Consider the following 21,045-nt stretch of genomic DNA (forward strand, 5'->3'; position numbering starts at 1 on the left):
TATAAATCGTCACGTAAAAAGAAAAAGAAATGCAGCCTTGTCCCTCCTACGATCTCACGTTGCAGTCCGGGCATAATTCTAACTGCGTCATTTCTTGGCAGTCAACCAAATTCTTCCAATTAAAGTCCGTCAATGTCCAAGGGATTCATTTCATACTTCACACATTTATAGATTATAGTTCATATATTCTCCTCCATATTCAGTTTTTCAATCATTCAAATCTCACTTGTTATATAAACGTTGGGTCTTCTGGGGGGTATTTGCCCAATATAAAATCATACAATCACATAGTCCAGGGCTCCTCCCCCCCTTCTGTCCCGTTTCACATATTTCACATACCGATAGTCGTAAATTCTCATCCTCTTCTTTTCAAACAGTGGCTGGATTCTTTAGCAAAATACTTTCTCCTCTTTCGTTTGAAGCATGCCCAAGGCAACTCACTAATTTATATTTCTTAGCGTTGGGAATCCCGGACGGACAGGCCGGTCGCAGGAGTGCCGAACCTCAGGGGGGCTATCTGCCCTGACTCCCCTGCCCATTTTCCCGAAGGGTCAGAGCAGGTTTTGGAGCACCGTGGGCGAGCTGCCCTTCCCACATGCCTGGGAAGGTTGGGAGGCTGCATACTCCCAAAACAGCCTCAAAATTCCCCATGGAGGTCGGGAGCAGATGGAATTCCGACCATACCAGTCCGTGCCGGAAGCGGAAGCCCAAACACAAAAATCCTGATACAGGGCTGCCTTCAGATGTCTTCTAAGAGTTGCAGTGTTATTTATCTCCTTGACATCTGATGGAAGGGCGTTCCACAGGGCTGGCGCCAACACCAAGAAGGCCCTCTGCCTGGTTCCCTGTAACCTCACTTCTTGCAGTGAGGGAACCGCCAGAAGGCCCTCAGAGATGGACCTCAGTGTCCAGGCAGAATGATGGGGGTGGAGACGCTCCTTCAGGTATACAGGGCAAGGCTGTTTAGGGTTTTAATAGTCAGCACAAACACTTTGAATTGTGCTCAGAAACATACTGGAAGCCAGTACAGATCCTTTAGGACTGGTGTTATATGGTCCACTACACACCAGGTTTTCTATTGTGTGATGCAACTCTGTTCCAAGGAGGTCAGATTGTGGTGGAATGTAAATGCTGAAGAATCTCCGCTGACATTTGCAAGATCTTTAGGTCTTCTGTACGCAGTGCCTCAACCAAAGTTAGCTGGCTTGCAAGATGCTGGCAATCACTTTTTAACAGAGAAATCTGAAAAGTGAAAAGGTAAAAAGATCATTAATAAAATCCTATTGGCTAGAGAGGCCTGGGGGGGGGGGGCTTTTGTCCCCACCTATGGTCTAAGGTTCCCCACCTATGTGTGATGGGAGTGCAGAGAACCAGTATTCATGGCTCCTGCACAATTACACAATTATCCATTGAAAACTGTAAAAGCCAAAACAAAATAAAAAATAAATAAATTCCTTCCAGTAGCACCTTAGAGACCAACTAAGTTTGTTCTTGGTATGAGCTTTCGTGTGCATGCACACTTCTTCAGATACATGCATGCACACGAAAGCTCATACCAAGAACAAACGTAGTTGGTCTCTAAGGTGCTACTGGAAGGAATTTTATTTTTATTTTGTTTCGACTATGGCAGACCAACACAGCTACCTACCTGTAACTGTAAAAGCCAAGTTACAGATCATAGATTGAGAATAACATTCTTGATGGAAATCCATTAGCTAGAGGTATGGTGGGCTCTCCCCCTTGCTGGAAATGTACAAGCAGAGGCTAGACAGCCATCTACTAGGGATGTTCTAACTCTGGATTTCTTGCATCAATGAGGAGGAAGATCTACACTGCCAAGAAGGCCCCTTGCAACTTCCTTATTATTATTTGCATTTCCTTGTCACTTACTACAAAAATGTCTCAAAGTGCTTAGGATTATAGAAGCACACATACAAATATATATATGTGTGTGTGTGTGAACTTAAATTAAAATAATTCTATGATACTGTTTTCTATACAAACTGAACCATCTTCATTTCCGAGTGTTAAGGTGGTATGACAGAAATCAGTGTGCAGGATTTTCAGTCTTTTGGGGATCCTATTGCTCTTAAATGCAAGTAGGAAAGGGGTTTTTCCCCACGTGAGTTTCACCTCCAGCCCTTGTGTTTCAGCAGGCTAATTCATTCAAATAGATACCTTCTGAAGGGCATGCTGGGTCTCCTCTGTCAATGACATACATATTTTTGTTGCGAGATCCAAACTCTTCTTTTCATTCCTCTTTGAAATTACATTGCCAAGCAGCACTTTCTTCCAGGAAGTACTACAGTCAGTAAATGTAAACACATTTCAGGTATTTTGCTTCTGATCCAGCCATCAGACAGCTAAACGAAGTCCAACAATGGCATTCAAGAAATGCAACTTTTGCATTAATGGTCATTTTCAGCAAACATTTGCTACTTACAATTGGTCTGCTTCGAGACATAGCAGCTTGAGAGCCGTAAGAAGTCTCCAAGATGGCCCATCCCAGTCAAATGTCAGATTACTAGAGACAAAAAATAACAAATCATTTTTAAAAGAATCTATATCAAACATATTTTATAATAGCAGCCTTGTACCCAGCACCACTTGGGAATTCTAAGCAGCTATAAAACTTAGTGCAGTTTTGAAAAGTTCAGTCCAGCCTCTTGAGTCAAAATAGCAGCATCCAATTGTACCCTAACTTGGAAGAAAACCTGCTCCTTGTCCTCATGCAAAATATGGTTATGGTATGTCCAAAGTGAACGGGCAACTTTCCAAAATATGTAGTACGTACTGCATACGTAATGTGTATGACACACACATTTATTAATATTAATATAATTTATAAAAGGGTTTTACTTGATTATATTTTATCCAATTTTTGTCTAAAGTTTAACCATGGGAGCCACCCACTGATCAAAACATCCTAACCTATCTTCTTTGTTGACCTGAAGTTATAAACTAAAATCACAGGAGGGAGGCTATTGCGTCCCAAGATGCATATGCGTACTTAACTCTAAAAGGTTGTTTTCTTGTAAAATTGAAAGTTTCGTATGCCTCTGCTTATCTTCTGGAAGGATATATTTGAGTAAGGTTTCTGAAGAAAAAAAAAGTTTAAAGCAAACAAGTTATGAGAGTTACAGTAACAAAGAAGCACTTTTAACTATTAGCATTTCTGCTGAAAATATTTTAGGAAACAAAGCCAAGAACACATTCACTCTCACTTGTGGCTGGGTGCTCACACAATTTTATCATGACTGACTGACTTGATTGGCGTAGGGGGAATCTAGAAACACACATGTGCTGTGGTCGCTCAACTAGGAGGAAAAGCAGGTTTTCCTTTCCCCAAAAATGGTCATGTCCACACCATACATTTAAAACACTCTTAAAAGTCACTTTAACCTACAAAGCTATTCCTACTGATCACATCCACACAATACATTTAAATGGCTCTTTATAATAGTCATGGATTTCTCAAAATAATCCTGGGAACTGTAGTTTGTTAAAGGTTCCTGACAGCGTATTTCTGTGGCAAGCAAACTACAGTTCCCATTATTATTTTGAGAAATCCATGACTATTATAAAGAGCCATTTAAATGTATCGTGTGGATGTGATCAGTGGGAGGGAGAAGGAAATTGTGTTTGTTTAAAATGAATGTATTTTGATGGAATAGAATATGATCATTTTGTGGATGGTTTGGCAGGGGGTGTACTTTGAGTTGCCTTGTCTTTTGAGGCTAAAAGCCTTCCCAACACACACTGACATGACTGAGATACCATTCCATCAGAAAAACTTCAAAGAGATTTGCATAAAGCAATGTTAAAGAAAATGCTGATAAAATCAAACTTTAAACACAAGTACCGTAGACATAATAAAAATTTATCAGCCGAAGATACAATCTACAGTTTAAAAACAAACATGCACAATAAAATTATGCGTCTGGGTAGGCTTGCCTCCCCCCACCCACCTCCCAAAAAACCTATATAAAACAAGTGGCTCCAGCCTAGATGTGGAGAGTTGGAAATGAAAAAACCAAAACAAAATGCAAAACCCTAGAAAAGAAAAACCAAGGAAAACTGAAAACAAGCTGGCTATTTAAAAGCACAATAAAAAGATGGGGAATCTGCCTACAGCTTAGATTTTCCCTGCCAGCCTTAACCAGAGTGTGTGGGGGTTGTTATTATTTAATTGATTTACAATCCAAGTTGAAGCAACAACATTAGCTGCAAAATATAATAGCTGACCGCAAAGAGCACACGGCACACAAATACCAAAGTATTAAACAGAGTGTAAAAACCAGCAGCTAAAACTTAAAAGGAGAAACAGATGCTGAGTGGTAGAACCAATTCCATAGCTAAGCCAAGATGACCATTAGCACTAACAGCAGAGTGCTAGGATAATGTGTGTACCAGAATAATGTCAGCTCTCAACAACAAAGGATGATGGCATCCCCTTCAGCGATCAAAATTCGCCTGGCACATTTTGCACCTAGCTATCGACCACTTGCAATCAAGTGAAGATGGCCGGGTACCAGGATGATGGCTGACATCTCCACCACCTGGAGGTGCATGTCTGGGGATCCTTGGATCTGTTTTCACACACTAGCAACACATCCTGTCTAATTCTGTTATATTTCATTGGCACAATCAGAATGAATTTCAGGAACAAAAAAGTTGCATCGAAAAATACGGCTTTTGAGCCATCTGGCCCAAAAATGGCAACTTGGCATTCCATTTTCATGACTAATCCTGGTTTAAGGAACCATTTGGCACCTAACTTTTATGTCCCGAGTTTCTAACTCTGACCCCCATCATTCCCAGAGCTATAAGCCAGGGGTGGGCAGACTTTGGAGATGTGATACTGCCACTAATAGTTACAAGTAAAGGACAACCTCACTGTGGTCTTATCATTATTTTACTACACCAGGCACGTCCAACAGGTGGGTCATGATGTACTGGTAGATCATCGGACGTCTGCGGTAGATCACTAGTACATCATTGGCTCCGCCCAAAGAAGCTGAACAACTGTGGCTCCCCTAAAAAAAGCTCTGAAAAAACTCAACAACTTTGACCTGAACCCCCCAAAAATGGGTCTTCCTCATTCCTGAAAAAAAGCTCAACAACTTTGACCTGAACCCCCTAAAAGGGAGTAGATCACTGCCAGTTTTTAACTCTGTGAGTAGATCGCAGTCTCTTGGGAGTTGGCCACCCCTGTACTACACAATGCATTGCTCTGGTTGCTTTTCAAAGGCAGCCCTGCCCAAGACTTGCAAGGTGAACTGAAGTCAGGCAGCTACAGTGCAGAGCTAGTTGCAAGTGGGAGCTGGAACCCTTACAAAATGGTAGTGGAATAATAAGCTCCACCCACTAAATGGCAGGTTGGCCCTGTCCTAAGCCTCCAGTAAAACTGCATCACCCATCAATGTCAAGATCAAATCTCAAATTTACCTGTCCCAACATGCACACTGCTGTGTGGATTAGAGTTTGCAACAAAACCATATTCGAGAAGCAGGCGCTGATTATCATGTGGGCCATAACAAATAAATACTTCTTTGTATTTTTGACAGCCTGAAAGTGTTCTTATTTCATAACACTTTGTCTTCTCATTAAATGCAGCTTTCACCTTGGAGGAGGAGGAGAGAATAACGCAGTTTTATCTGAAAAGAAAGTTCATGAGAAGAGAACAGACCAAGCCTAAAATGTTTCAAGCTATTTGTAAACCACTCTTCTTCCCAACACCAAGGACAACAGAAAATATGAACATGTGGAAATGGCAAATTTAAATGCCAGTTGGAGGAAATGTTTAATGTTTGGTGTCCATCTCTTGTGTGCCACAAACGGCGCCTTCACATCTTACTCACGTGGAGCGTCCCTGTGTGGTGCAAGGGAATTATGACCGCAGCTCCTGGCCCATGCATTGAACATGGATGTCTACAAAAAGGCAGCTATGTGTGAACTCCTGCATAGGAACTCCATACAATCACAACTACCACCACCCCAATACACACACAATTTTGAGTATAAGCAGCTGTTCATGCAAAGGTGTATTTTTGCCAATGCTAACACACAACATGTGGCCATGCCCAGGAGGGTCCAACGAGTTGGTAAGTTGTCTGCCCTGGATGGGGTTGTGTATTCCCTGGAGGAGCAGGTGCAGAGTTTGGGGTGCTCCTAGATCCAGCTGGGTCACTGGAGGTACAGGCATCCTCAGTGGCTAGGAGTGCCTTTCTTACTAACTTCTATTGGCAAGACAGCTGCAGCCGTTACTGGGTCAGGTTAGCTCGACCACAGTTGTGCATGCATTTGTAGCCTCACGGTCAGTTTACTGCAGTGTGCTCCATGTGCCCCTGGGGTTGGTCTGGGGGCTACAGCTGGTGCAGAACACAACTTCTATCACCCCTGAGCGATGGGGCAGATTGCAATTGTAGTTCAAAACAAGTGGAGTGCACCAGGTTGGGGAAGGTTGATCTACTTCATAGTCAAAGCAGAACATTAAACACAATGAGCCTTACAACAATTAAAGTACTATAGTCAGCAGAATGATGGATGGCCCTTTTTGCCTTTTACCTGGGCTTTGGCAGAACACACGGATTAATTTGGGAAAGTATTAAAAGTGGATTTTTTTGTGCGGAACACAGAGAGGAGTAATGAAAGGAGGCATGGCTGGCTGGAACCGTTGGCACTGCACAGTTCAGTTCCTATTGTTCATGCCAATCTCCCACCCACATATTCTAGAAACCTGGCTTCAATGACCTTACCTGGACAGCTGGATTGTGATTTAACAGATCCAAGTAAGGGGCCAAGGCGTATGTATTTGACTCCATAGAAAAACAGTCCCCCTGAGAATGTTTCATATACACTGTCCTGGTATTAACGGTGCACCAGGCCCACCGAAAGGCACTATAGTTAAAGACAGATGCTACGTCTTCAGAAAACAGAGGCTGTAAGGAGAAGAAAAATGGCTGGGACGAAACAAACAGCTCCTGGACCCGTTTTCTTTGCTCACGGGCTTTTCTTCTTAAGGGCTCAGGGAAAATGTTCACTGTTTCTTGCTCCAAACAAACAGGGCAGGTATATGTTTCAGGTAGGAGATCCAGGTATGGCTTCCACAGAGATTCCTCCTTGCAAGCACACTTTTCTGCTATTAAAAATGTACACAGTGCTGCCAAAGGAGAAATGGGGGGTCTCCATCTAAAGGTAGAAGAAAACATGAGAACCACAAACACTCCTTACTACATTCCTATAGCTTTAAATGACACAGAAAGCTGCTCAGGTAGCATTAAGACTTACTTACGTCACCATCGCCCATGCAAATGCTATGGACGCAGCACAGAGTAGGGACAGCCAAGATGGCACCTTCCAGATGTTGCAGACTTTGTGACTCTCAAATGCCCCAGACAGGGTGGCCCCAAAGATCAGGGATAATGGGAGATGTAGTCCACAGTATCTAGAGGGCACTACATTGACTACTCCTGCTCCAGAGTAAGCAAATTAACCAGAGGATCCAGTTTGTCCATATGTGATGGATGGGCCTTGGGGTCATCCTCATGGACACCCAGAAGCCAGTCATGGCTGGGCAGAGTGTCAACCACTCAGGAGGCGGTGGAGAGTTAAAAGACGGAAAGTTTAACTGTCAGGTCTTAAATAGGGCTTAGGGTGTGGTTGATTTCAGAAAGGGTTTGGCTGGGGATTAGCTGGGCTTGCTGTAAAAAAGACTCAAGATGCTTTATGCTGAATAAATATTTCATATTTCATTTAATCAAGGGGAATATTATATAAGCAGCTGAAGAGGAGAGGACAGAGGGTGAAGAAAGAGCGGGGGGGGGCTCTTCACATCCTCTGGATCCCCTAGGAAACTCAGCAAACCTGCTGCACCTGGAATTGGGTGTGGAGAATGGGACATGGCTGTGGGCAGCCTGAGGAAGTACCATCCACCTTGGGTCTGCCCATAAAAGGAAGCCTAGAGTGAGAGACTAGGGTGATGTCTGTGGCTTCCAGGAACTCTTCTCATTGTGAGACTTTTGGGGGTGAGCTGAGAGTTTGTTTGAACCATGGGTGAGAACCTGGAGCCTGAGAGGGAGGAAGTGTCAGAAGGAAAATGAACCGATATTCTTGATGTTTATATATTAGCAACTTTGTTTTCAAATAACATTTTTATATCCAACTGTATTTTTGTGATGTTTTGTTTAAGTCGTCTGTTGTTGCTTCAGTTTTTTGTACACCACAGATATTTTTATTATGTCCTGCAAATATTTTGCAAGAGCATAAATAAAGAGATAGAAACCAAATAAAACCAAATTGGAGTCAATGATTTTTAATCACTTCAGTCTTGTTCATCTGCTAGCACCTTAGGATACAATTCTATAACTACCTACCTGAGTGCAAGTCCTACTGAAATCAATGGGGTTTGTTTCTAAGTAGACTATAAGGGCAAGGACATTTGCAGCACATTCCTACCCGGGGCTAGTCAGAAGTATGTCCCACTGTGTCCAATAGAGCTTACACTCCAAAGTAAGCATGTATGAGGTTGCAACCAGTTTTTGTTCTGAAGTAAAATACTTTTTATGCTTCTATTAGTTTTTATTGTTTTGAAAGTTTAGCATATATGCTGATCAATAATTCTAGAGAAAAAGAAGCAGGGAAAGGGTAATTTTATTTTTAATTTCCATTAGCTTTCCCTTGCTTGTTTTTCCTTATTACAGTGGTACCTCAAGTTAAGTACGCTTCAGGTTAAGTACGCTTCAGGTTAAGAACTCCGCAAAGAACAGAAATCATGCTCTGGCAATGCAGCAGCAGCATTAGCTAAATTGGTGCTTCAGGTTAAGTACACTTCAGGTTAAGTACAGACCTCCAGAACGAATTAAGTACTTAACCCGAGGTACCACTGTAGATATCATTATAAAAATATTGTGCAATACAATGCTATGCATGTTTCTTCAAAAGTCTTGTTTGCTGGCTAGAGTATATTTCCATGTTGAGTGCATTTAGGGTTGTGGCCTAAATATTTGAATTTCCTGCGGACATACTTTATTTCACTGTTCTTTTCATATATGTGTCTTCAAATATATAGCATCAAATAACTTCTCTATCTGCATGGCTATGCTGAAAGCGATGGCAATGGTTCTGATAAGAAAACGTACAGAGGAATGCTAAGAGTAGGTTCAAGGGAGAGCTAGGAATTCTTGATAGACAGAATACAAAATTGTATTAAGGGATTGTAAACTTACTTTATGATGTATTCTCCAAGGTAGCTGCTAAGGACAGTATCAGTGGTGAGCAAGCATTTTTCAGGCAATGAAATAATCAGCTCTTCTGCCTATGATTTTTAAAAAAGAAAGATATCAGAGTTAACATACACCCAAATATAATTTGCAATAAGAAATGTCAAAATACACACATAATTAGCACTATTGGGTCATTGCACTGATGAATCCAAGAAAAAAATATTATGGCCGGTCTGCAGCTTAACAAAGGGCATTAACTTCAAAGAGGCATTTTCCCCCAAAAGACTGAAAGTTGTCACTTGAAACAAGACAAGCACTGGACACTTCAGATACAGGCTATATTACTCAATGGAGTGTTGAAAGATTAGTAGCCCTGGTTATAAATCATTGGCAACAAAGAAATATATTTCTGTTCTGATTAATAGTTGAGTAAAAATTAGATGAACTATACAGTTTTTAATTGGTTGTCAGCACCTTTCTCCAGTTCTTTAGAAGTTATATTTAGCCATGAATGTATGAATTGAAAGTCGAAACTTCTATTCTGATTTTTATTGTGGTCAAACCATCACAAGATTACCTCAATTTTGTTAATTTCACATGCTGAGTATTTCTAGCAAATTGACTACTAGGAGCTGACCACCTCTTATGCCAAATATTTCATAGGAAGTGGTAGATACCAGCTTTTACCACCTGGGGGAGCAAAATCATTCACAAGAAATTGTTCCACAACAAAAATGATGTTAAGAAACTGGCCATACACCAATCTACAAAGCTCAGAAATAATTGGTTTAAAATGGTTGTTCTGTTTACCACCCACTTCAGAATTTGAGCCTGTGAATCCAGTATAGTCTAGTGCAAAGGCAGCTTTAAGACAGTTGTTAATACTATACACAATGTTACAATGGGCGGGGGTAGAGGGAGAGATCTCATATTTTCAATCTGGCCCAGAAGTTGTGCACCAGCCTCTTCTTTGGAATACAAACCTGAAGAGCTTTTGTGGTCATCAATCCTCTTCCTGTCTCTAAAAGACAAAAGAGAGAAAGCTGCAATGAAATTGACTCATGGGCTCTCCAGAAACTTGCAAATGGTTGTTAACTGGTGGTCCAAGAAAAGAAACGGGGCCGGGGGGGGGCCAAGAATTTAGAAGTGGTTTATATGTTCACTACCACTAGGTTCCCCAGAGATATGCAGTCTTAATTATTTCATTATCTGACTTATGAAGCACCTCAAAGCAATTTGACATTACAAGAAAAGCATGTACTGTATAAAACAATTCCATACATAGGCATACTGCATATATAAATAGACTGCTCAGGCCTCAAGGAAACAAGGCAGAAGGAGGGGAAGAAAGAAGAGTTTTAGAAAGCATAAAAACTCATGGAAGGTTTAATCAGAGTTATAAATAGGGCATGGAAGCTCCTGCCTTCAAACTTTTGCCCCAGAGGGCGACATCCCAGCTCTCCCCAGATCAGCTGTAGTTTCAAACACAAACAAAACACTCAAATACAGCTGCAGTTTGTCAGAAAAGTCTTATATCATTACCTGAAAATTGTGCTGGCCGTAATTTATTATCTTCATAGCCTCTTTCTTTCAACCATTTCTTTAGAAGCACATATTCGTCTTTGTGGCTAAGATTTACTGAAATCATTACACAGAAATTATTGTGCTATGGCATTCTTTCATTAATGCTGATTCACCAAAAGATGTTTTTCACAGCAACGTAACTACTATACATGCAAATCACAACACTGGGGAAAAAAATGGATGCCATGAAAGTACTTTGGCTTAGAGCACGGGTGTCAAACACAAGGCCTGGGGGCCTAATCCGGCCCGCCAGACCTCGTCATGTGGCCCGCGCGCGCCTCCCTCCCTCCCGCCGCCCGCACCGGGGAGGGAGGGCGCGCGCGCTCACTGCACGCACGCAAACACACGCGCACAGGCGCGCGCACACAGAGCAACCTCCTTCCCCTTCCCCCTGATCACGTGCCCCACTGCTGCCGGGACGGTCACCAGCACCACCCCCTCCCTGCATCTACACACACACATACACACACAGAGAGAGAGAGAGAGAGCTGCGCAGCTGGCCTCTCTTGTTCCGTCCGCAGCCGGCACAGGCGCTTCCCCTCCGGGAGCCTCGCGGAGAAAGAGGCGCCGCAGCGGGGAGGAAGAGAGAAGTAGCAGCCGGCGCCGATCTCCTCCTCCTGTTTCGCCACCGGCGGAGGATCCTTCTCCTTCCTGCTCCTCTTTCCTGCCACCACCGCCTGGAGGTAGCTTTTCTCCTTGGCGTTGCCGGTCGGCTCTCCTCCCTTTCCCCGCGCGCCCTTGCGCCGCTCCCTCAGGGGGCCATGGGGCTCCTGTCGCAGGGCTCCCCGCTGAGCTGGGAGAAGACACAGCGCCACGCGGAGCACGTGCGCAAACACGGCATCCTCCAGTTCCTGCACATCTACCGGGCGGTGGGCGAGAGGCACAAGGACGTGCTCAAGTGGGGCGACGAGGTGAGTGAGGGCCGGGGAGATGGAGCTGAAGACCTGATGGATCCAAGAAGCTGCCTTCCTTCCTTTCCTCTCCTCTCCTCTCCTTCCTTCTTTATTTTTTTCTCTCTCTTCTTTCTTTCGTCCACCCACCATGGCACGCTTTTGCTGCTGCTGCTTCAACTTCAACACAACAACCTTGGGAGGTAGACTGCTGGCGGCCCTGCCCTCGCCCAACACCACTGCACGGTGCACATGTTCATAGCTGTCAACTTTTCCCTTTTCTTGCGAGGAATCCAATTCGGAATAAGGGAATTTCCCTTTTAAAAAGGGAAAAGTTGACAGCTATGCATGTTGCATGGGGAGCGAGTTTACTGGGCGTCGACGGGGTTTGCCCTGAGGAAAAAGTTTGGGGTTGTTATGGTTGTTATTGTTATTTGTTAAATTTGTTTGCTGCACAACATACATAATAAAGCAAACCAATAAGACACACACACACACATGGGTTCCCTTGCACCCCCAATTCTGCTGGTTCACACTCAACCGAGACCATTTTTTGCAGTGTGAAACCTGTGTCACCTTGGAAAGCCACAAGCACATCTGATTTAAAGCTTGTGTCTCACATTCGGTTTCAGAAGTGGTTTAAAAGGCTTGTATAGCATCACTTATGAAAATGCCCTTCAGCTTCCCTCCTGCATGTAACAGATTGCTTTGTGCCTGGGTCTTCTCACATGGTGACTATTCAGTAGGCATGGTGCTTGTTTACTAATTAATGGGTTTGTATATGCTAGTCCTATCAGAAGGGCCATGATTTACACCAGTGCCACCATGCTCTCCTTTCACCCCAAGTTAAAATGATTGAAGTAGTGCACGGAGTGGACACATAGTCCTACAGATAAAACCGGCCCTTTGAGGGTGACCAAACTGCTGATGCGGCCCCCGATGAATTTGAGTTTGACACCCCTGGCTTAGAGGAATAAGCAGAGTAACTTGGCAGTACAGTAGCAGGACTGCGCTCCTCCCTGATAAAACTAATGTATCAATGTTACTCTATACACAGATAAAAATAGGGGGTAGGAATTCCATCTTCCTACCTGCACTGTTCAATGTGCATTGGGGTTCACTAATCACTTAAGCTGCAATCCTTAGCACACCAGACATCGGAGTACATCCGACTGAACACAGTGAGGCTCGCTGCTCAGAAAACATGTACAAGAGCGTATTGTTACACTGTGTTGGCTCAACGGCTTTTATGAACATTAACCGCAGTTACAATACTGAATTAACTGTTCCCCAACCCCCCTCTCATAAGCCAGTGTTGTTTTCCCATGTCACTGGTAAAAAAATCCAGTAACAATATGGTTTGTAAGAATGTAGATCGGCTTTCCAAAAGCATTTGCCCTCCAAATGTTTTGTATTACAAATCCCATTAAGTTGTATTGGCTGAGGTTAAACATCTTCCACTTGGGGAAGGCTATGCTAAATGATGGGATCCTACATCTCAAAGCATTCGTTGGCCCAGCATGTGTTAAGATAGGTCTTTAGGTAACTTTGTAACCTTCATTTTTAGACTTTGTTTAGCTTTCCGAGGTTTGAGGGTGACTTAATAATAAAAGGCCTTGAAACAAACAAACAAACAAAAAGAAATTACCACCACATAAAGACAAACTTCTCGATTGTTTTCTTTGCCTCTTTCGACATGTTCGACCTTTACTCTTCTTCATGTTAATCAAAGGCCTTCAGACTCTGTACATCACACTCTGCATGGAAACAAAATGCATTTCTTACAGTAGTTTTTTCAGTTGCTATAGATACAAAAACGTTTTGCCCCATGATAACGTTGGGAAGAAACTTTCATGGCCAACACACTCATAGATGGCTTACCATGAAAAACACCAAATGTGCAAAGAAACAAGGAACAAAAATCTCATCCTCTTGCATCCACTGAACTAACTCATTTTGGAACAGACCAATAATAGCCGACTAGCTTGCTGCATGGCTATCTTCATATTGCCAAGACAGAGTCATTGGTAGGCTTTGGTGACCCCACAAGGTTTGAAGAAATACCAAAAAAAAAAAAAACCCTCACAACTATTGTGGGGAAGAGGTTTTAAGGGGGTGGGTGAGGAGGGAAAAACAGAAAACAGCCAATAAACACAGACCGTGTAAATGCAAGTCACATAATAAATCAATAATATTTTGTTTGTTCTTGTAGGATTGAAAGGGGGCAACTGACAGGCCACTGCAGAAAGAAGAACTAGAGACAGCCTTCCTATGAGGACTCTTAGGTTGCTAACCATTATTGGGGGGGGGGAATCCATCAATATGGGGGGGTTGTAAAGAAGCAGAAGCAAATCGTCATTTACTATTCCCTCATTTCATTACCATCATAAACACACGAAGACCAATCCTATATATTATATAACAGTGCTTTTTTTCTATTTGAAAAAGTGTTTAGGTACTCTCATTTTGACTCAAGAGAATCACCATTTTATAGTTCAAATCGGGGAAAATAAGTACAGTACATGGGCAAAAGTACAAAGATTCACAAAATGTTTAGGGGTATAAAAAGCACTGCATCCAACAGAGCTCCCGCCTATGTAAAAACAGCGCATGGCCAATGCTGCAACACAGAGCGACGCAGCCACCCGAAAGTCTGCAGGGACGTCTGCATTGCGATTTGCTGCCTCCCTAAGGAACAAGCCGCATGGCATCTCAGCGCACCGGCAACTTCACTCACCGAGCTCCCCGCAGCCCCACGCGCCCCTTAGCGGTCGCCGCGCTTCTCTCTTCCGCTGCCACCGCCCCCACACTCTCGCGGGCTCCTTTCCCAGGCTGCGAGGGACCGGAAGAGGCGGGCCTTGTCCTTTCACGGACGCCGCCTGTCAGCCAATCCCCTGGCGATTCGAGAGAAAGGTTCGAAAGAGCGCCGCTTCCCATTGGGCGGAGAATAAAAAGGCGCACGCTTTCCTCCTTCTCCCCAGCGGCTGCGTCGTCGATTCTGGTGGGGTCCCAGCTTAGAACAGGCGCAACTCTTGAAAGCGCCTCCTCCAGATCTAGTGGGAGGTCGAGCAGCTTTGCAGCAGCCTGGTTTCCACAAAGGTCTTTCGCGCTAATCCTGTATTATAACGTTTGTTTTCCTAACCTGTAGCCGCGGATCGGCACTAAGGAATTTGGACCGCAGTTGTCGCTTGGTGGTATTGGCACCTCTGGATCCTAATACATTCAGCGAGTGCGTCGGTTATATGCTGGGTGTGGCTACTAGGAAGGCTGCAGCCGGGCAATTCTGCTCTGCTCTAGAGAGCATTTTACAGTCCTTCCCTTATTCCTTTTTCTGGACTGATCTAGGATGCAGCGTCACGGTAGGGAGTGGCTTGTAGGCTGTACAGTGACGCGAGAAGTTCCCTTGACCCTGAGTCTTCTTTCTTTGTAGTCTTCTTCTTTCTTTGTAGTCAGCTATCTGTTCTATGTTTCGAGTTACGCCACTGAGAGATGTGCTTTTGACAAGAATGGGTACAAAGTGATAACACTAGAAAGCATGTTGCCAGCTTCGTACTTTCGGCTTCCCCTCCTGCATTGCAGGACTGCATTTGTAGCTGAAAGGTCTTTTCCTTCCCCCTTCGTTTGGCCTCCCTGTTCACGCTTAGGTTACCCCCATTGCAAGGTTATGGTGATCTAAAGCAGTGCTTCCCAAACCTTTGGGGGCCACTGCTCCCTTGGTTGTATAAACACATCCTCAATGCACACTGCCCTGCACTGTGAAAAGCATTTTTTCAGAAAAGCGGTTTGCAGGATCCATTAAGGAAGATAACACAGTAAAACTCAAAACAGTAAAAAATAAATAACATATTAATTGAAAATCTAATCCAAACTAGTTTAATTCAACAACAAAGTGGATGAAGATGCAGTGATGCCAGTATGATAGTCGTTTACACCTCCAGTGCCACTCCTGCTACCCACTTGCCTCTTTGCACACACACAACACCCCATAGATACAGCCCACTTTGGAAACCACTAATTTAAAGTGTAGATGGGATTAATGTTGACTCATGGCACAGGGTATGCCTGTCTACTCAGAAGCAAGGCCCACTCTGTTCAGTAAGACTTACACCTAGGTAGGTATTATAAGATTGCAACTAAAGTGACGTACCACTTTATTATTTCTTAGCTTTTCAAGCAGCTTACAAGGGGTAATTTATAGCACCAAAATCACACAAAATTAAAATAAAAGCCATTCAATGCTATTGTTGCAAAAGGTTTGATAGAATCACCTTTTTAGCAGTGAATAAATTAACCATCTCATTCTTTTTGATATTAATGTTCCTTTTGAGTTACTTTCAAATTTGCTTGGCAGGGAGAATGTCTAGTACTCCAGTAGCTGTGGTGACTGGCTCCAACAAAGGCATTGGGCTGGCCATCGTACGGGCTCTATGCAAGCAGTTTTCTGGGGATGTTTACCTGACAGCCCGGGATGTGGAACGGGGCAAGGAGGCAGTGGCCAAGCTGCAGGAAGAAGGGCTGAAGCCCCAGTTCCACCAGCTGGACATCACTGATCTGCAGAGTATTCAAACCCTCCGTGATTTCTTGAAGGAGAAGTATGGAGGATTAAATGTGCTGGTCAACAATGCAGGGATTGCTTTCAAAGGTAAAATGCTAGGAGAGGCATATATCTCGGAAACTGGAATGTTACATATTTGTTCTGAATTATAACATAAACAAGTAACATATACACTGGTTGTATGATACATTTATAGTCTTTGGCTGCAATCATGCAGTCTGGCTGCAGGTTAACTCTACTTCAGGTTCCAGCCTTTGTCATTTTCTCTCTTGGTGAGTGGATGTGTCACTTTCTGGTACTTCCTCACTTTAATTGCCCAGTTACCTGCGCTATGAACAGGTTGCTAGGAAGAATTATCCAGAGTAATAGGCAGAGCAATTCTAATTGCCAGCCGCAGAGTGTGGTGGAGCAGCATAGCCATACCCACAGTGCTTCTGCTCATGCAGGCTGGGATAGAAGTTGAGGGGAGCAGGGAAAAAGTCTAAACTGGCATAGCAATCAGGTCCAGTGCCATATAGTGACAGGAGAGGCACTGGATCCTGGTCCGACTCAGCCCCGTCGCTAGTAAGGCTTTTTGTGGGACATCAGCTGTAGGAATCCTGTCAGTGGTACTTCCAGTGGGTTGATTTAGGGAAGCTTTTAATGTTTAATAGATTATTGTATTTTAACATTTTGTTGGAAGCCACCCAGAGTGGCTGGGGAAACCCAACCAGATGGGTGGGGTATAAATATTATTATTATTATTATTATTATTATTATTATTATTATTAAGCTCTGTGCTGGAAGAGGGAGGCTGGTGCCATATCAAGGGCTGGGGCTGGCCGAGCTGTATTGGACCAGGTGGACCTCTGCTTCAGCCAAACCCCCTTTCTCCCCCAGTGTGTCAGATGGGAGAAGGGGTTGGATTGCAACTTAAGGTTCTCTAGCTTCTGCTACTTGAAATACACATTTTGATAAGATCTCAGTTGACTCATTAAATCATTTTAGATTCAATTTTTAAAAGTTCATTTAAAGCCTCACTGAGCCATTTCCTAACAATGGTGATTGGAAACTGTATTTTGGCATAATGCTGTGATTACTAATAAAACCTATTTAAGTATTATTGTGTGATCATCTTTCCAGTTCACTTTTGGGTGGACCCCCTCTAGTACTTTAATTGTAATGGTGTGCCATATCTTCTGGATATAATATTTTTCCCCATAAACTGTTTATTTGTTTTATTGATGTTTAATCTCACCCTTTAAAAAGAAATGTTTCTAACGAATATTCAAAATAACTCTAAACTAATGAAGGAACAAAAGCAGGTTTTTACAAAGTTTATATTTTCATAATGTCCATTCCGATTTTTGTTTGGTTTCTCCCTGCCATCCGGCAAAAAGTTGCAGATACAACTCCATTTGCTATACAAGCGGAAGTCACACTGCGAACAAACTTTTTTGCAACGAGGGATGTTTGCAGAGAATTGCTACCACTGATGAAACCTAATGGTAAGTGCACCACACTGACTTTAGGGGGAAATACATTAGGATTTAGGGCTGTAAATACACACTTACCTGAGATCAAGGCCTATTGAACTCAACATGAGGTGGAGTGGAGGGTGTAACCAGTGGTATAAGGCAACAAGCTTAACTAAGGCTAGTTTCTTCTCCTTCACATTTTCCCTTTTAATAGGCAGAGTGGTGAATGTATCTAGCATGTGTGGGGCTTCAGCATTGTCCAAATGCAGCCAAGATCTGCAGCAGAAGTTTCGGAGTGACACAATCACTGAAGAGGAACTAGTGAAACTCATGAAAAAATTTGTAGAAGACACCAAGAAGGGAGTGCATGAGAAGGAAGGTTGGCCAAATACAGCTTATGGCGTGTCCAAAACCGGATTAACAGTTCTGTCCAGGATTCAAGCAAGGCGTCTGAATGAGACAAGGAAAGGTGATGGTATTCTCCTGAATGCCTGTTGCCCTGGGTGGGTCAGGACTGACATGGCAGGTCCCAGAGCCCCAAAATCTCCTGATGAGGGAGCTGAGACTCCAGTGTATTTGGCCCTTTTACCCCCTGGTGCTGATGGGCCTCACGGCCAGTATGTTAGTGAAAAGAAAGTGCAGACGTGGTAGTTGTTCAGTGTATACTGAATAATGCATTTGTATTGTTACTACTAGCTTGATTACTAGCAGTAATAATGCAAATGCAGAAGTGGGGTCTTCCACTGGGATCTGCTGTAACAGTCGTGGCAATCTCCCATGCAAGGGAAGAAAGTGTTTCATAAATGCATCATATTGTCTGTTAAGTGCCTGTGCAAATAACTATTTTGGTTTGCTATGTGCATGTGCCAATTTGTGAGCATCTTTTTGCTACATTTGCTCGTCCTTGGATTTGGGAAGCTGTCTTGGCTTAATATGTATTTTCCAGCTATTTTGAATTATTTTTGTTTCACAATGTGTAAAAACCATTTGCTTTTTGAATTTTAAAATGTGTATACATGATTTTCTCTCTTGTGCAAGGCTGTTTTATTTAATACAGAAATCAAGCCATTACAGCCTTTACTGCAAATATGAACGCATGAAATCAGTAAAATGGACATGATGGCTTAGCAAATTTAATTTGGGCTGCTCTTGTGGGGAGGGTGCACATGGGCTGTATAAAGAGAACCAATTTGCACTCTTAAGCCCCTAGAAACAATGTACCCCACTGTTAGCATGGTGGAACATATCCTCCAAGATCAGAAAAACACAAAGGATTGTTATAATACATTATATAATTGTTAGAAAATAAAAGTTGAATACTTTCTCTGTAAAAGGATCTCTTAACACCCGTGCAAATGAAACTGAAACTAATATTCATGGATCTTTGTTTTTGATTAATAAAAATGTCTTCTGAACAATGTACATGCATGCAATTTTCATATGTTTGATGATAAAGCACATATTTAAAAATAAAAGGCTTGTCCATGTTTATCTCTGTTTTTTTGTTATATTTTAAGGGGTCTGCATAAAAGCAGAAGGGGAGAGATGCACTTACCCTGTTTTGTTTTGTTTTGTTTTGTTTTGTTTTGTTTTGTAAAAATTATACAAGTGATGGGAGAAATTGTGTTTTCTACATATAAATGATCTTATGAATGCCATATTATACAGACCCATCTCAGGGACAATGGAAACACTACCTGTGGGAATAATTTCACCTGCAGTGCTATACCTTCTTCTCCTGCTCAGTGCCAATAGACTGGAATGATTTTTTAAAAAACCAATACTTTTTGATTAATTAATTTTAATTTTTAATCTTGAGAATCATATCTAGTATGCTCATAGGAATCACTTCTCCAAGTACTTGCCAAAACAGTACCATCCACACACAAGAAATAAGTAGCAGTTACCTTGGAGAAAACCTAAGATTTGCGAAAGTGGGCTGGGCTGGAGGGCTCAGTGGAGAAAATAGCCTAATGGGAACTTACCCTAAATGGACATAATGCTGACTGTTGGAATGGAGGTGGGGACTGGAATCCTGAAGTGGAATAGTCCATGCTTGAACATTTAGCTGCAGATCCTACTTCCCAAGCAATGAAATGCAGAAGCATGTTTTGTTCGTTTTGGTAAGCCTCCTTTTCTAGACTAATCAGATCTGCCAGATCACTTTCAAAAAATAGAATCACACACCCCCAAACTTAATCAGAAACACGTTCCTCTTTTATTATACGCTGATGGCGCTGTCTTGCTATTATTAACGAGCTTGGGTTTGAAATGTCTTATACTTTCCCTAACCCTCTACTGTGAAATTAACAAACTCTCTATAAATTATGAGAAGACAAAAAATTTGGTCTTCTCTAATGGCTGGAAATTAGAGAAATGGAAAATAAGAGAGCAAGAAATCCAACAAGTGAAGATGTATAGATATCTGGGAATTCTAGTCCAGAGCAATTTAGGGTGGTCTATCCATCGCACAAATGCTATAAAACAGGCAAAGTGTACCTCATCAGTAGTTACTCGTTTTTATTATCAGAATGCAGGAGGCAATGGAAGACAGGAGTGCTTGGCATGCTCTGGTCCATGGGGTCATGAAAAGTCATACGCAACTAAACAACTGCTGGGCTGCCCTCCCAGTCCCTTTGGGCACCACCTATGGCTGCTTCTGCTAGTACAAGATTAAACACCCAATTTTCAGCAATCGTACCACCACCCACTCGCCCCACAGCCCTCTGTGCCATGTCCTGAGTAGTGTGGTGTAGTGGTTAAGAGCGGTAGACTCGTAATCTGGGGGAACCAGGTTCACGTCTCTGCTCCTCCACATGCAGCTGCTGGGTGACCTTGGGCTAGTCACACTTCTCTGAAGTCTCTCAGCCCCACTCACCTCACAGAGTGTTTGTTGTGGGGGAGGAAGGGAAAGGAGAATGTTAGCCGCTTTGAGACTCCTTCGGGTAGTGATAAAGCGGGATATCAAATCCAAATCCAAACTCTTCCAACACTTTTGTGGAAGATCTGGCAACTTTCAGCAGCACAGGGGCTGCAGTGAAATAAGGAGATGAGCTTGGATGAGCAGAAATGCTTTCCATAATCTCAACTCTTCTGCTCATGTAATTTTATTTTCTCCTCATTTTAGTTACAGTACTTCTCTATAGGTTTCCCTTTCCTGACTTCCTCTGTTGCTTCATGACAGATTTCAACTTCTTCTAGCCGCTAATCAACCTTATGGCCTTGGTGCTTCTTTGTTCCTTCTCTATTCTCCTTAGCCTCTTGGTTTGCCAACCACAAACCCTTCCTTTGTGCTAGTTCCTGTCTCCAAGGTTTATTTCTTGTGCTAACTTCTT

At 42.9% G+C, this 21,045-nt stretch overlaps 2 protein-coding genes across 4 annotated transcripts; one reads left to right on the forward strand and one right to left on the reverse strand.

The window, feature by feature from the left end:
* Window positions 1-1,013: 1,013 nt before the first annotated feature.
* On the reverse strand, window positions 1,014-13,477 carry SETD4 (SET domain containing 4). 3 transcript variants are annotated; one of them, XM_033146988.1, is made up of 10 exons: window positions 13,347-13,477; window positions 10,767-10,862; window positions 10,208-10,245; window positions 9,228-9,316; window positions 6,759-7,191; window positions 5,449-5,623; window positions 3,016-3,097; window positions 2,444-2,524; window positions 2,179-2,302; window positions 1,014-1,242 (listed from the first exon to the last, which is right to left on the reverse strand). In XM_033146988.1, exons 1-10 carry the CDS (start codon window positions 13,417-13,419, stop codon window positions 1,108-1,110), a joined length of 1,326 nt encoding a protein of 441 aa, XP_033002879.1. In that variant the 5' UTR covers window positions 13,420-13,477; the 3' UTR covers window positions 1,014-1,107. The 3 variants fall into 3 exon arrangements, with proteins under 3 accessions (XP_033002879.1, XP_033002881.1, XP_033002882.1); XM_033146990.1 differs by lacking the exon at window positions 2,179-2,302 and having other exon boundaries at window positions 1,154-1,242; XM_033146991.1 differs by lacking the exons at window positions 1,014-1,242; window positions 2,179-2,302 and having other exon boundaries at window positions 3,015-3,097.
* Window positions 13,478-14,680: 1,203 nt separating this feature from the next.
* LOC117045695 (carbonyl reductase [NADPH] 1-like) lies at window positions 14,681-19,201 on the forward strand. The gene is made up of 4 exons (XM_033146994.1): window positions 14,681-14,797; window positions 16,050-16,340; window positions 17,633-17,740; window positions 17,925-19,201. Exons 2-4 carry the CDS (start codon window positions 16,055-16,057, stop codon window positions 18,359-18,361), a joined length of 831 nt encoding a protein of 276 aa, XP_033002885.1. The 5' UTR covers window positions 14,681-14,797; window positions 16,050-16,054; the 3' UTR covers window positions 18,362-19,201.
* Window positions 19,202-21,045: the final 1,844 nt, after the last annotated feature.

The sequence above is a fragment of the Lacerta agilis genome, chromosome 4 (genome assembly GCF_009819535.1).
Source record: "Lacerta agilis isolate rLacAgi1 chromosome 4, rLacAgi1.pri, whole genome shotgun sequence".
Classification (NCBI taxonomy): Eukaryota; Metazoa; Chordata; class Lepidosauria; order Squamata; family Lacertidae; genus Lacerta; species Lacerta agilis.